The 17138-nt window shown below is 39.4% G+C and overlaps 1 protein-coding gene across 1 annotated transcript; it reads right to left on the minus strand.

Moving 5' to 3' along the window:
- Positions 1–257: 257 nt before the first annotated feature.
- On the minus strand, positions 258–13055 carry LOC133608699 (fibulin-7-like). Its single transcript, XM_061964164.2, has 8 exons — positions 12910–13055; positions 8173–8332; positions 7908–8078; positions 6144–6269; positions 4238–4408; positions 4011–4148; positions 3691–3826; positions 258–926 (listed from the first exon to the last, which is right to left on the minus strand). Exons 1-8 carry the CDS (start codon positions 12976–12978, stop codon positions 563–565), a joined length of 1335 nt encoding a protein of 444 aa, XP_061820148.1. The 5' UTR covers positions 12979–13055; the 3' UTR covers positions 258–562.
- Between the last annotated feature and the right edge of the window lie 4083 nt (positions 13056–17138).

Below are 17138 nucleotides of genomic sequence, written 5' to 3' on the forward strand. Positions count from 1 at the left end.
AGCAGCGCGTCTTTGGCACTCTGTCTGCAGAACAGCCCCGCTCTATGCTGTCGATGCCAAAAGTGTTGCAACAGCTCACAGGCACCTCTTCACGTCCCTGGAGGCTCAATTGAGACTGAACCTTTACGCCATTTTCTAATTTTCCAGACAAAACAGACGGGAGTTGTGATGGATGTGAAGGACAATTGCTTTCATCAGTTAATTCAATGAATAATAACTTCAATGAAATGTTGAAATAATTATTTCTGTTGACATTGAAAGAGGTAGATTAATTTTTCATTTAATTCTCATGGAATACACGATGCATATGATTAACAGAATCCATTCAAAAGACACATTAAGTCTCCAAAACATACATTTGCATTTCTATAGCTATGCATTCTGCCTTATGCATGCAGCAGTGCAAAAGCGGCTGGATATTGTACTTGAAAGTCAGTATGCTTGTTCACACTTACTTAAGTAACCATTTAAAAAGGCTGAAACAGGTTGATCAACAGACAACTTTAAAGGTAGTCAGAGTTGACTCAAAGCTGCCATCTGTTTGACCTTATTCTTTTTTGTTTCAGAACTCATACTGTGAAACAAACATGGTGACTTTGGTGATATACCTCCCCAGTTGGACTCGTCTTTCCAGCTCACTCATCTCCACTTCAGCCTCCAGAGTGACAGGGCCCTGCACTGGGCTGCTGAGCATCAGCTGACCTGTCAGACGATCCGAACGTTGGACTGCAAAGTGGCGGCGAACTTGCCTTCCACCCAGCAGGGAGAAGCGAAGCGTGTCGCCCATTGGACGCAACGCTGAAACCCGGAACATGACACGGGGAGCTGACAGGTTGGATACGACTGCCAGGTAATGGTAAGAGAAGGAATTTGGAGTCTGAGAGCAAAGCTTGTTGTCCACGGGACAGGGATTACGTTCACAGCGCCTTGAAAGAAAGGATAAGAAGCACGAGTAAAATTACAAAATGTCTCAAATACAAAATGATGCATATCAAACTTAACAATAAGAACATAGAAAACATTAGAAGAGCACTGTCAGAAATTCTGCCCTCTTCACAATAGGCAGTAGTAACTGATGCTGCCATTTTATTATTGTGGTTGTAGTTTGCATGGGTGTACAAATGCACTGTATTACACATGTCATTTATAAGATTGAGATCAAGATCTCTTTCACAATGGTGACCTGGCCAGGAGGTCAGCAGTACATGTCATAGAGAAGTTACAGAAAGGTATTAAGTTAAGACATATGTTTTAAGACACATAAAAGGGAACTGCAGCAAAATAAAACAATTTAAAATATTATTATGGTGTTAGTTTTCACTGTTATGCTGATGACACCCAACTTTACATGCACCTAAAGCTGACCAACACGCCAGATTGTAGTCATGTAGAGGCGTGTCCTAATTAAATCTAACAATGGATGTCCAGCAACTTTTTGCATGTTATCGCTAAGAAAACAGAAACGTTTATTATCAGTCCTGCTAGACTCAGACACTTGTTTAGGGATACCACATTGAAATTTGATAATAAAACAATTGCACAAAGCGACTCGGTAAAAAATGTCTTAAAGTGTGACTCAAACGAGTCACACATTAAGAATGTCAATAAAACAGCTTTCTTTCATCTCTGTAATATTGCTCAAATCTGTCACATTTTGTCCACCGGTGACGTTGAGATCATTATACATGCATTTGTTACGTCTCGTCTTGATTACTTTAACATATTATTTTCCAAGTCTCCCCATGTCCAACATTACAAGGGTACAGAATGTGGCTGCTAGACTTTTTATGAGGACTCGAAAGTTCGATCATATTACGCCTATGTTGGCCCACTTGCACTGGACCCGGTACACTTAAGATGGGATTTTAAGGTTTTATTACTTACGTATAGGATACTAAACGGTCTAGCACTGTCTTTTCTTGCTAACTGTATTGAACCCTACGTTCCGTCCAGAAATCTCCATTCCAAGAAAGCCAGATTCCCAGAGCCCCAAATAAATGTGCAGGCTCTATAGCATTTTCTATTTGGGCTTCAGTACTCTGTAATGCCCTACCGGAAACTGTTAGAGATGCCACCCCAGTAGAAGCATTTAAGTCCCACATTAAAACTTATCTATATACTCTAGGTTTTAAATAAACTCTGTTCTTTTTTGCACCCTTCTCCTGCATGGAGAGGTTACCAGAATGCCACGGATAATCCCTGGAGAGGTTCCAGTCTGTAGGAAGCGCTAGCTGTTCTAAGTCATGACACGGGTATATATATACACAGGATAGATAACTCCTCTATGACATAGATGAAGACCTCTTCCGACTCTTTGCCTGCCCCCAATAGACTGGACTCTTACATTATCATGAATAATTCAATAACTGTACCCACTTGGCATCCATTGCAGCTGATAACCCAGGACGGGTGTCCTCATATCTGCAGTCCTTTCCAGGGTTTAAGATTTTTCCTAGTTTGGGTTTTGCGTTTTTCTTTGCCCGAATGTGGGTTACAGATCAGGAGATGCCATTGTGGTTTGTGCAGATTGATGAATTGATTGAAATTTACAACTTTTTAAAACACAGGCACAGTACAAACATCTCATGCTTCCTATACCTCAGGATAGAATGGAAGGCCCCAAATGGAAGTAGTTCAGAGTTTCTGTTGTGTTTGTAATGTATTCCATGCCAAAAGAACAGCAACGCTGAAAGCTCTTTTCCTAAGTTTAGTCCGTTCCATCGTTTCTCGGTCTGGGCTCTGACGTAGTTACACATGCATCATTTGTATGAGTAGGTTCAAGGGCGTGTCAAGTAAACCGATGGTGTTTTCTTTTATTATGGAGACAAAAAAGCAAGCCCAAACAAGCAACCACACTTTAAAAAAAAGCCAAAAAACGTTAACCCATGACCGACGAACTTTGGAAGCAGCTTAGGAAAAAAGTAGTTTGTAATGCGCAAACTTGGCAACACTGCTCCTGCTTACGGCTTGGAACGCAGGTAAAAACTCACAGTGAAAGTGGATGGAAATAACCTCTAATGAACTTGTAACATGTAGAGAGAGTGACCTGCCAGGACACCCAAGCTCAACTTGCCATTTAATATAAAGTACCTCTTTGTTTTATTTCTACTCTCTATTTGTTCCTCAACATCAGTTGGCATGCCGCTACAGTATGGACTAAGGGTCACACAGGTCACGTTAACTGCACGATAAAAAGATAGTGTCCCTAAATGAAAATTTTCATTAACTTGTTATTATTGTGTCAACTTTGACAGCCCTGTTATTAATATATTGCTTAAACAGTTATTTCTGGTGTTTTTGGCACAACATCTGCATCTCCTCCAGCTCACCCTGGGCGTGCTATAAAGTGGGTTTCATTGTTTAGATTGTACTGCAGGAGTGCTTCTAATAGCCCACAAAAGGTGGCACAAGTGATAGTTGTCTGCTGTATGTTCAACAACATTACAAAACACCAGAGGTTGGAGCATGACGTGGAGGTAAATGACTGTATCCACGGTGATAACTAAAATCCTTACTTAAATAGGGCAGTTTGCACTACTTATGCACTTGTTGCTAATTGTGCAAGCAGTCTTAGTATATCTCCAGCAGCACGCCACTATAGTATGTGCAGTTTTATAGTTTGCACTTGTTATTTGGTATCATAGTAGCTCAAGCCCTATGTTGTGAATGGTGTGCAGAGGCAATTCTTACATGGGTGATGTTTTGACATAAGATGCATGAGGGATTTTTGGACATTCTACACGAACACACTGGAATCCTCCATATGTGTTGATGCACATCTGGTCCTTATTGCAGTTGTTTTGTCTGATGGCACACTCATCAATGTCTGCAAGGAAACAAACGCAACATGACTAAAACAATTAATGATATTGAAAATAGTTTAATAAACTGGAATTAAAACAACAATTTGGAGGGAATAAGATCACAATTAGGCCAATGGATTCGAATGGGATGAAATTTTACAGTTCTATGACAGAGGAAGTCATAAAATGAAAGCATTAGTGATGCACCTTTACAGCTGCGTCCATCACGGGTCACATTGTATCCAGCAGGACAAGAGCAGCGGTAACCTCCAGCGGTGTTAACACAAGCGTGTAAACAGAGTCTACCAGCCTGCCCATTGTGGAACAGCTCACATTCATCTATGTCTGTAAAACACATTACAGTCACTCACAATACATAAGAACCACATTACAGTGTTTTAAGGGTTGGGTTTGAGTTGACTAATTAGTCATACCGGTGCACGTGGTGCTGTCTCTGCCGGATATGGTGTATCCTGGCTCACATGTACAGTGGGTGGTCCCCTGGACTGTGCTGCAGCGTGATGGACCCACAAATGGCCCAGCTGTGTCTGCTGCCAGTGTAGCAGCAGCAATGGAGGCAGAAGCATTTGTAATGGTGGCAAAGACTGAGGAAGGATGTTAGAAAAAGTAGTCATACATTAAATGGTAGTTGTGTCCGGCTTTCATACTGTACATAGACTAAGTACATTATCAGAGAGACCCGCACATTCTAATGAGCTGTATCAGTTATTCTGCCTTCACAAATACAATTTTGATTGACACTATCAAAGCAGTATTAATTTCAAATCTCTTTGTATTGTGCAAGTGTACCTGAAGATGTCATGTCTGTGTGATCATGTTTTGTTTTAGTCATGTTTTGTCTTGTTTAGTTATTGGACTCTTTAGTTTCTGTTTACGCTCCATTGTTTTTGTTTCCATGACTACCCATTAGTTTTCACCTGTCCTCATGTCACGCACCTGTCTCACGCTTTGCACTCGCGCACCTGTCACTAATCATGTCACTGCTATTTAAGCCTGTCTGTTTCTGTTGATCGTCCTGGTGACATTATCCATACTACCTCTGCTACTCATGAGATTCCTGTTTACTATAGTTCATGCTTCATGACATTCCACAGTAAGTGTTTTTGTTTCGTGTCCATAGTTAATTGCCTTTGTGCTAGTCTTTTGGTTTCATTAGTCATGTTTGTTCTCCGCTTTAGTGCGCGCTTTTTGTTAGTGTAAAAATAAACATGTCCTTACCTTCACGCTTTGCCCGCGCCAACTGTCCTTTGCATTCCGGGAAAACACAACACCTCAAGGTCTACGTTTTGACAGAAGATGTGACATTTTGAATGATTATGATTAGCAATACCTGGAGCTTTGGTGGGCAGATCGATCTACGTATTGATATTATTGATGCCGAGCGTATTGGTATTGATTTGATACTAGCGTGACAATATCAATATTTTCAAAGCCCTTTGAAGTTTATTATCATCGATGTGTTACTTAAATATATGTTATATATCAGTCTTTAGTTATATTTTTTACGAATTCAGGTAGTAAGCCAGTGGACACAGTAAGGCTTTGGGGAAAAAAAGCACACATGATTTTAATGAGAGATACACAAAATTGTTGCTTTTGTTTGGTTATTTTTGTAACAATATGCTTATAATACTATGCTTTTTTATATTAATGGCAGCGTTGTGCACCACTAAAATGAGTAATCCCACTTAAGATGAACTGAAGCCCATGCAGGAAATTCAGTGTCCACTGACTGATTACACCTCAGAACCAATGGATAGAAATGCATAACAGTCTTCAGACATTCATAAGCTCTCTTTGTATTCTACCACTGTGCATCAGGGAGCAAGCAGACAGCCACTCACCCAGCACTGTCTTGGACTTCAGGCTGGAATTCAATAAATCCTGCTTTGTGGGTTGTAGCATTGGCTTGTAATGGCAAACCAAACCACCGAGCAGAGTAGTATACTTTAGTAGACCAGTATGTTGTCTTTAGATTTACATACATCTGTTTCACTAGACAATCTTGCACAGTCTAATAAGATCCAATACAATAAATGCCTTAACAAAAACAAAAATGCTAAGTTTTGTCAGAACAGGTAGTGATTCAATTTATAGTACTATTGTGCATGTGGTTTACAGTGGCGTAGAACTGCACTGCATCACACTGAAAGCTGTAGTTACTGTTTGTGTGAGATAAAATAACTAAAACAGTCCACACCACTCCCCCCCCTTTAGTGGCTGCTAAATGTGCAATGCTTTAAAAATATAAAAGGAACAGTTATATATCAATCGATTTTTGATAGCTAAATAGTTGACTGTGTAGTGTATTACACATACATGTTGGCACAGGGCTTTGGCAGCTTTCTCCAGCCCAGCCTTTGGGACAGATGCAAGAAAACTGATTGATTTCATCCAGGCACGTTCCTCCATTCAGGCACGGGATGGACGCGCACTCGTTGATTTCTAAGTGAAGAAACAAAGACGTTCCGTGAAGAAACTTTGTTGTTACAAAGACGTAATGAAATATTGAACTTGAGCAAAGAGAGTGGTAGAAAATGGAGTTGGACTAGACCACTCATTACCTTATTGTTAATTATACTCTTTATTGAAACCTTTTGTATGTGTCAACTTTGTGGGAATAGGAAGCTGCTTGTCTATACCTGGCTTGTTCGAAATTCAATTGAATCAATTCAAATAATTGGAATTTAATAAGAGTAGGCTCCACCCCTGAGGATGATGAACTGGAATGTGATTTGGAATAACAAAGATTTAAATTAAAAGAACGCCTCGGGGTCCCACAGGAAGAGCTGGACGAAGTGGCTGGGGAGAGGGAAGTCTGGGCTTACCTGCTTAGGCTGCTGCCCCCGCGACCCGACCTCGGATAAGCGGAAGAAGATGGATGGATGGATGGATGCAACACAGATAAATTCCTTACAGCCAAGTAACATGAAAAATCTGTCACGTTTAACAAAGGCTTTATCTTTAAGGGGAACTGCACTTTTGGTTATATATTGCCTATCATTCACAATCTCTGTGTAAGACAAGAACACATATGTTTGTATATTAGCAAAAGTTCGCTAACAATGGAGTCAATGGGAGTCGCTGTATTCTGCCTATAAAGCGCTCCAAAAAACATCCAAACACCTCTGTCATCGTTTTTCTGGGTCAACCTGCATACATTTCCAAATGATGGGAATGTGAGGAAAGTATGGACCGCTTCACTCAAACTAAATCGCGCAAAATTAGACGGACCTAGCGAGTGTATTTTGCAGCAATCATTTTTTAATGATTCTGACTTTGAAGTAGAAATGGTTTTAGTCAAAGCTGGGCTGGAAACAGTTTTTTAAAAATCCGAAAATCAGGAGCACCGTCCAAGGGACAAAGAGTGAGTCAGAAAGAAGAGCAGACCCAGCACTCATAAACAGGAGAAACATGAAAGTAGGCCTTTAGTATTCTATTGTGCATCCTCCTTTACTGATGTTTTCCTTAAGATGCTTGAAGAAATGCTGAAAGAGCACGAGGAAACACAGCCTATGGTGTCTATCAAAGAGGAGATGGAAGAACAGGGAAATCTGGATTCTTTTATATTTCTCTTTTGATCATTATGTTAAACATGTCTGTTTTGAAGTAATCATGGACTAGGGCGACAAAAAACATGCAATTAAGTGATCAAAATAATAGTTTTACATGCCTTTATCCACACTGTATATGCGGGGAAATAGGCTCCAGTTCTGTAGATGACATCACTCCAAGGGGGACCGGCATATTGAGTCTGGAAAGGGGGTGTTCCAACTACATTACCTAACTAATTAATATTTAGAGAAATGACTGCTAAATTGATTTTCTGGATAAAACACACTTTAAGAGAACTTTTCAATTAAATGTTGGTCATCTGGGCGCTATGGGAACTTTCATTCAAATTCAACAAACATTCATGGAATTATTTAACACACAGCAAGGTTCATAAAGACAAGCTTGGGTGACTTTGGTGTGGAAGAGCACAAGAGGAGCCCAACCTCAACATACTCATTTGAAATGAAAATAAATAAAAGCCCTCTACCCCATGGGCCTCCTTCATGATAACTTTTTGGTGGCTTTCACCTCTGCAGATTGCTTGCTGGCCAGTCCAGCTTAGACTTTCCTGACAGACTCTGCTCTCTGATCCCACCAGTTCATAGCCAGGTTCACACAAAAAATGAACCTCATGGCCCACGGTGTGTGATTTGCCCAGTTTCCTCCCATTGATAGGCACATCTGGCTTTGGGCAGGTACCTGTAATACAATCCAGTTCAATCACAAAAAAAATACATACTATGTTATGCAAAAAGTATTAATTTAAGATAGTATTTCTCAAGATTATACTTACTGTTGACAGTTTTTGTTGAGTGTTTCCCTGTGCTGTTCTGAAGCTGGTTGATTTTCTTCTTTAGGTTGCGTAGACTTTGCAAGTAGGAGGCTTCATGAGCTGAGAGAAGCTTCTGGATCTGCTTCAGGGATCCTTGCAATTCCAGCCTGCTTGAACAGTCCTAGACCCAATGGAAAGGTTGCAGAAAATTGTTACTCACATACTCTTTCACATCCTAATTCTGATGGTCCATTGGTCCATTCATTATTTTAAAATTTACATCCAAATTCAACACTATCTGCAGGTGTTCTTTGTCAATTAGCAGATTAAATGAGCAAATAAATATACTCCTGTGTATTGGGAAACTTGAGTAATTTAAAAGAGAACATTTATAGAACATTGCTTTTTTAACGCGTTGACTTAAAGGTGCAGTGTCAATGTTGGGACTGAAACCGTAAAAACAGCTCTGCTGCAAATGAGTGTGCTGAACGTCAGTGCAGTACAGGCCTGCGCTGTTTGATACTGAAGTAAACATCGCTGGATCACAGTATGTTTGTCCAATCTAACTGTTTGCATGACGGAACCTTCTCTCGTCAAAAGCATGTACTGTAAGTCTCAGACTGAAAGTTCCCAGTTTACCTCTTAGAGGCGATGTGGTCGTGGGTGTGGCCAACTTATGTAACCGTGTTATATCAAGGAAAAAGAGTTGACTCAGCAAAACATATCAAACGTTCATTATGGAGTCAGTGATTATCATTGTTATGTGGTAGCCAGTAGGTCACCTTTCCATAAACGGTGGCCTGGATCACCCTCAAAATGTAATCACTTGTTTCTTATCCCATTTCTGACATCTCTTTAAAGTTGAATCAAAATCTGCCCATAACCTTTCGATTTTATACTGCTGGCTAACAAACAGACAGCTAAACCTTATGAGTACGTGCAGAGGTAAATAATGGAAAGATACATTAATTGCCATGTCCGTGTGTGTTTGTTTTGTTCGTCTGTCGCTTACAATCAGGCTGAAAGAGGGTTCACTCTTTGCATCGTTCTCAGCAGCTGGTTGCTTTTGTTCTATAGTTGAAGGAAATAAAGGGAGTGACCCCTTTTGTCAGTCATCCACTCTCCTTGTCTATGTGGGTGGTGATAGGTCCGCTAGCATACACAGAGAGAAGTTTAAACTTGTAACGTAATCTAACAAAATAATGTACAGGCGAACTTTAGATCACTGGCCAATCACGATTAATTGACACACACGGTGATACAAAATACCCCTGTTGTTTCCTGGACTCTGAGAAAAGTGTGCACTGATTTCAACAATACAGAGAGGTTATGTGCTAATCATCTGTACGTGGCTGATTTTTTTTCTGGCCTGGACTAAAAATTTGCATTTTATTTTTAAACTCCACTTTTTTTTAATGCTGGTGTGGAGGAAATATGCATTTTTGAAAATATCTACATTTGTGTTTGTATATTCTTGCTTAAGAGTTATATTTTTTGACAGTCTTAGAGTCCATAAATACATTGTGACTGGTCATTGAGAAAATAGAAGGGGAGATACTTTGGAAGAGCGCCACTTTGTGTGCACGCTGAAACAACTGTGGGTGTTGTTCTGGTTTGGTTATTTGTTTTGATTAAGTGATTGTTGATCGACCACCTCCTTGTCAATATTTTAACATCAGGGCAAAAGCTACAATATTTTATATACCCAAAAAGACAGCACAATCTGCAAGATGTGTAACTTCATTCTGGATGCCACTAGACAAAGGCAATATCTGTGAGTCTTCCGCAGAATCCATAAGTCAGAGCATAAATTTGAGGATGAAGTGTTTCCCAGCATGTCTCGTTGTTGTTAGTTATCACTTATTTTGACGGTGTTATCATGAATCTTTAATGGGCTTAATAGTTAAAAATGGGTTGTTTTTAGTCATGTACAGTTACATTATTGCTACTATTGGTGGTAATCTGACAACCTTAGTCAGAATAGTTAGTGCAATGCATCCTACTATTACCACTGTGGCTGCCTATGTAATCTGTATTACATAAGAGGACTGATTTACCAAATATTTACGTGTATTAAAACATACAATCTTGACAGCACACACAAAGTTGATCTACTAATTGTGTGCAAAGTGTATTGCGTCTGTAAAGTTAGCAAAATAAAGCATGTAGTGTCCCTGTCTTCATTAAAATGTACAACGTATGCTGATCATCAAAGCCCCCACAATACTTAGAGGAGAAAATACAAATCTGTTTTACAGCACGCATAATGTAATTTATCATCACTCATCTCAGTTTTGGGAGGACTATTTTGCGTTTTATTTAGCACGCTTGAAAAGGATGCATAAACTGACACAAACCCACACGGCCGTGAGAGATGATTGCTTGCGCTGCAAAGACACACAAAGGACGGAGAATCCACTGTCCTACTTGTACATTTTAACATATTAGGATTGTTGGAAATAAAAACATATTAGACTCATTGTCTATTCAGAAACATCCTTTTATAATTTCATAGCTGCTAGATGACTAGCGTTGACCTAGAGCAGGTGTTCTTAACCTTTTTTCACCTTGGAGCCCACAGAGGGGCCTGGGACCCACTCAAATATTACACTAAATTAGTAATCTTACATTTAATTTTAATTATATTCAATAATTATATCTAACCTACTTACAGTTTAACAGGATAAGCATTGCTAAACATATGAAAGTATGTGTTAATCACAAAGATTATTATCAAGGCTTAGCTCAGGCTGATTACATATATAAATGCTCATCAATTGTACTGTAAAAGAAGGGACTAATAAAAACTGATGAAAAACAAATTTACATACAATTAAGCAGTGCTAAAATGATACAATTCTAACTAAATGAATAATAGATAATAATAATTATATATATGCTTCCTTAATCAACTGTCATTAAAATTTTAGCTTTGGCCCCAGACTTCTTCTGTTTGTTTGATATTGTCATTTCTGCTAAGTGGTGGAAAAGTGAATTGCAACTTAGTACTGTTACGGCCCACACAGACCACTGCCGAGAAACGGCGCAACAATAAGCTCCAGCCCTATGGTTAAAAAACACTGGCCGAGGGGGGCGCCAACTTGACAATGTATTTTACACAGCATGTCCCGCCCTCTTACAGTTTCTCGTACGTAATAATGTAACTACGTACGTACGTAACACATGCATGCGCTGTTAGGTAATAATAGCAAATTGGATAGATAGCGATAGCTGTCATTTACTGTATGTGTGTTTAGAGACCGGGTGAGTGACCGCAGTAAACACCCATCATTTTGTTCAAGCCGGTAAAAATTGTTATTAAATAAACTTTGTAATTGTGAAAAATATAAACTATTGTCAAACAAATGTGTTTTGTTAAATGACTATTAGTAACATAACATGGTGTTCTTGTTATTATTATTTATTTTTCAATTGATGCGTTTTGGTGTCATTTAAAATGTTTCTAATGACGTTCCTTTTTTCACATAGAAAATATATTACTAACATATCTCCAATATGATAAAAAACGTATTGAAGTATGCATTGTTTGCGTCTTGAGCACAGTTGTGCAGCCTTCCTACAATGCACTTTCAGCGGTAAAAAAAAAAGTGGTGTCAATGTAGATGCACTGCACGACTGCTTCTAAAATGCCCCAAAAAATGGTATATATCTCCTGCTCATTTGAAAACCTAGAAAAATGCCACAGGTAGGAGCATTATAAGATGAATGTGCAGTAAATGTGTGTTTCCATGGTGATACCATGTATATTACACGCAAAATCCTCATATAAATAAGGCAGTCTGCACCACTTTTCAATTGCACATGCAGTCTTAGTAGATCACACGCAACACGCCCACGGACTACACGCTATTTTATGGATTGCACAAGCTGTTTAGCGTGAGGTATTTGGATCTTGGTAAATCAGGCCCTAGGTGTATATTATGCATGAGAGAAGAAAAAAGGGGGGTACCTAACGTACCTGACTAACTAACTAATAGACAAACAAACTGGTGAATACATAATCTCCTGGCAGCGGTAATAATGGTCAATTCAGATTAACAGAGTTTTTTAACTACATGTATTATGTAGTATGTGTGGTTGAAGTTTATTATTTTACATTACACTAAAATAGGTTTTTCAGATTACAAATCTGGGATTAAGGACATTCTTCACCACTGTTAAATACACATCTCAGTGTCAACTGAAAGTGGACATTCCTGTTTTGATTGTTTGTTTATGTATCTGATAAGGGTGTCCGTTGAGTGTCACTTAAAAAGAGGAACATGATTTGCACTCAAAACAATTTAGATATTGCAAACATTTTAAAATACAACCAAAAATTGTTTGGTCTCACAACAGTTATGTAAGAAGAGTCAATATGAGTAATGATCTGGACAGCGGTAAGGTTTGGAGAGACTTCAGTCATTAGGTGCTTGGCTGGTGTTTAAAGTGTACTTGTCAAAGGCCTCTTTCTACCAACATTTCACATGTATATGGTTGGGGTAGCACAGTGCGTAGAAGGCATGCAGGTATGCAGCGCAAGGTTGCAGTACAGGTCTATTCAATCTTTGAAGTTTCCTTTCATTTATTCTAGGAAACTAATAGAAAGAAACTATTCTGCAAATGTCTTTGACAGATAAAACAAAATAGTATGGCATATTCAAAGTTTATAGCCTATAATTCCCAAAACTCCAATGCAACATGCCTTAAATTCTTAAACACAAAAAATAGCTCAAATTTTGCCAACAGTACACTTACCTGTCCAGAGGTAGGATGCAGTGAACAGAAGCCCAGCAAAGTGATGAGAGTTGTGACTGATACAAACATGTTTCTGCTATAATCTCAGTCCAACTTGGAGCCAGTTATCAGATGTATGATGCCTGAGGCAGAGTGAGGTTGGTGTGGGAAGCCCATACAGTGTGCTATGACTTCAGGTGAGTGACAGACCACACTCGGCCAGTGGAAAAGGCTGCGGAATGTTGGCTTTACTCTCAAGGAGCCAATCAGGTGGCGAGACGAAGATATGAAAAGATGTTCCCTTCAACTTAATTTGGTGTGTATTTGTTTATGCTCAATTATTTACACGTTGCTTATGAAAATATGTATTCTGCATTTATATGTTATATACTGAATAGACAGTGTAGATATTTAGCTACACTGTGTAAAATGCAGCTGTTGACCTACAAGCACTTTTGAAAGTGCATACTGTGATGTTTTTCAAGGTGATGAAGTCAATTGTTAAGCGTCGCAAGAAGTTAGTTACTTTCAGATAACATACATTTATATTGGAAACTGTATTGGGTAACCCTCTACAATCTAATGAGATCCAACAGAAAAGCTATACTAAACATTATGGGCCTGATATACTAAGACTCTCTCCAACTACCATCCAGATGCAAGAAAGCATATGTATGTCTGCTACCTCCAATTAGATATTTGTAACCTTTACGTGTAGGACTACAAGGTGCTAACTTTCCAGAGTGTTATAAGGTTTAGACCCCGCCTTCTTCTGGATTTTAGCATGTAATTACGTAACTAGGGCAGCATGGTGGAACAGAGGTTAGTGAATGTGCTTCACATTACGAAGGTTCTGAGTAGTCCTGAGTTCAATCCCGGGCTCGGGATCTTTCTGTGTGGAGTTTGCATGTTCTCCCCGTGACTGTGTGGGTTCCTTCCGGGTACTCCGGCTTCCTCCCACCTCCAAAGACATGCACCTGGGGATAGGTTGATTGGCAACACTAAATGGTCCCTAGTGTGTGAATGTGAGTGTGAATGTTGTCTGTCTATCTGTGTTGGCCCTGTGATGAGGTGGCGACTTGTCCAAGGTGTACCCCGCTTTCCGCCCGAATGCAGCTGAGATAGGCTCCAGCTCCCCCCGCGAGCCCATAAGGGACAAGCGGTAGAAAATGGATGGATGGAATTACGTAACTAGGCCCACACACATTGGCTTTGCGTGTGGTCGACTAATGATAGCAATTTAGCTACTAACATTAGCTATCATTGAATGTTTAGCCTATTGTGACAACAACATCACTGCACATTTTTAGTTGCTTCCCTTGGACTGCTTATGTTTTTTAGCACACACTCCCTATGTGTGAGTGTGGACGAGACAAACCTTTAACCACCAGCCATATCACCCCCATTTTATCCAGTCTTCATTGGCTTCCAGTTAAATTCCGCATTGAGTTTAAAATTTTAGTCCTGACATTCCGTGCGTTGCATGGTGGGGCTCCTCAGTACATCACTGATTTGCTATGCAGGGCACAGCCTCCGGTCTTCCGGCCAGTGTCTTCTAAAGATCCCGAAAACTCGTTTTAAAACCCGTGGAGACCTGGCATTCCAGGCTATAGCTCCCAAACTCTGGAATAATTTGCACCAGTCCCTTTGTGATCTTGACTGTGTTGAAACTTTTAAGAAAAATTTGAAAACTTCTCTTTTTGGTAAAGCTTTTAGTTAATGCACCTTTTAACTATCAGATTTGTAATCTCAAAAACATATTTTAGTGTAATGTAAAATACCATAAAAGTCAATTTTAGCCTTGTTACTATTGCCTCTGATTGCTTCTGGATCTTTATAATCTTTGTTTGAAGTGCATACATTACAGGTTAATAGTTGACTTCTGCAGATCCTCTGTGGTGCTGATAGTTTCATGAGTGTGAAATGATGTTAGTGCAGCCCTGCGCTCAATTTGCTCTGCTCTGCTGCAGCCGAAGTGATAATGTGGTCAGTGCGAATAAAAGCCAAAATCAATTTGGTGTTCATGGAGTCTTGTGAGGGTCACATAATTAAATAATGCTGCATAATCTATATAGTGAACTGTCACTATGAGTACCCTGTATCTTTTAGTCAGGCCAAGTGGTCTACGCAATGTGAGAGTCAGTTTCGTCTAAGGTCTCTTTTTGTAAAAAGAGATTTATTCCTCTCTAAATTCTTCATATGTTTACTTTCCGTGGGTACAGTCTGCTTTTTGTGTGATTGTATGCCACCAAATCCAGAGAAGGGTGCTTGTTGTGTCTGGCATTTGGCACACACTTAACAATGTGCAATACGATGTTTGGAACTGTTCCACCTTGTTAAAGGGATGTACTGAATGAGGAATCATCTAGTTTCTGTTTTAGTTTTTTTTTTTTACAAGATATATTGTTGTACAGCAATTGAAAGGGTCATTATAGCAGAGGTAACACATTTAATCTATCTTGTGGGCTAGTGATAGGCAGTGTTCGCAAAAACGGCATTACATAATAACGGCGTTACTATGTGGTAAGTTCAAGTAACCTAATTAATTACTTTTATGCAAGTCAGGGGTCTCCAATTTGTCGATAGCAATCTACCAGTCCATCTTTGTGACTCTACTGGTCGATCACAAAATTATTTGAAAAAAAAAAAGTATTAGTATGACAGCCCCACCTGGAGAGTGACCAACATACCTGCCAACAGTGTTGGGTTAGTTACTGAAAACCAGTAACTAGTTCCCGTTACTAGTTACTTTATTTCAGAAGTAACTCAGTTGCTAACTCAGTTACTTAAACCAAAAAGTAATGCGTTACTGTGAAAAGTAACTATTTAGTTACTTATTTTTTTCTTCTTTTTTTTTTAAAGCTTCCATTAAGCTCCCATTAAAGCCCTGTCAGCCTTTATTTCAGTACTGTTATTGCACTGGAGAATAATACAATCCGTTGATCAATTTGACATGCATTTGCATCACTGAACTCTGCTAAGCAATGTGGTCTACATACAACACACAAAGGCAAAGATATGATTCAAAGGGCCAATTTGTTTCAGGCCAGAACAAATTCACAAAACTATTTTAAATAGCTGCAACATAACATAAATAAGTAACAAACAGCATAATAACAACATGGCTGTAAAGCAAGGAAGTACTTTAACTTTAACTTCACATACACAAAGCCTAACCAGGCGTTTTTTTCCTCAAGGAATTTTGAAATAAAATCATGTCTGAAGCCCAGAACACTCTACACATTTCCCCACTTTTAGTTTAGAGATAAGGAAAGATTGGCCTGGCCCACTAGGATCCCTCTTTATGTTTGTGAACTTTTTAGTCTATACATTTAGAGTGATGTGATAATCAAACACTCTAGAAGTCTAGAATGAAAGAGTATATAAGAGAATTGACAGAGTGTGTACCTTCAGTGCTGAATGATGAGCAGAGGCAGAGTTTGGAGTGTCTTCTTTCGCTCGCTTTTCATGTTTATGTGCTCACTGTCCACTGTGTCCAGGAGCTTGGAAAATGTTTTCGTGCCATTTGCTATTTTTATGGGCTTGCCTCTTTGTGATGTTAAATTCCTGTTTAAGCTGTTATACAGTACATGCCTTGAGCTCTTATTTTGAAGGCGCTAAGAGCGGAAGTGGTGACACGTTGTAGTGAAGCGGAGGTTTTGAAAAGAAAGTAAATAAAGTGGTCCTCGTGTAAAACTGGAGCCTCCGTGTTTGTTATTTTGTAGTTTTATACAGTATAGGCGACATAAATAAACCCTCGGTTACAGTAGTGATAATATCTCCATGTTAAGAAACTCTACTGCAGCTCCGCCATGATCAGACATGGCCCTCCCCTCCCCTCCCTCCCTCCCCACACCCAGACACACGCACAGTGCGCCTCTTCCGTGACACAAGAGATTCAGAAGGATGACACTGCAGCGCTGTAATAAAACACACTCAGATTTTCTGTTTCTAACTGATACTACATAAAAAAATAACGTAAAATAACGCCGTAACACATCATGTAGTAACGGTAACTGAGTTACTGAATATAAAAAATAACACGTTAGATTACTAGTTACCGCCAAAACTAACAACGTTACAGTAACTTTGTAACGCGTTAGTCCCAACACTGCCCGCCAACAGGCAATTTTACCCCTAGTGTTTTTATTTGTGTATTTGGATGTGTTTGTCTTATTTTGAACATTCTGGGGTGTTTTTGTTTGACGGATTGTTTTGCTTACGGATATGTTGTGTCACGCTGGTTTTGC

The sequence above is a fragment of the Nerophis lumbriciformis genome, linkage group LG06, assembly GCF_033978685.3.
Source record: "Nerophis lumbriciformis linkage group LG06, RoL_Nlum_v2.1, whole genome shotgun sequence".
Lineage (NCBI taxonomy): Eukaryota > Metazoa > Chordata > Actinopteri > Syngnathiformes > Syngnathidae > Nerophis > Nerophis lumbriciformis.

Excerpts from the sequence above, each read along its gene's own strand:
- LOC133608699 (XM_061964164.2), bottom strand. The coding sequence starts at position 12,978 with ATGTTTGTATCAGTCACAACTCTCATCACTTTGCTGGGCTTCTGTTCA. Across the intron at positions 8,079-8,172 it reads CTCAACAAAAACTGTCAACA|GTACCTGCCCAAAGCCAGAT; the intron begins GTAAGTATAATC and ends ATTGTATTACAG. Across the intron at positions 4,409-6,143 it reads CCAAAGCCCTGTGCCAACAT|TCTTTGCCACCATTACAAAT; the intron begins GTATGTGTAATA and ends ATCCTTCCTCAG.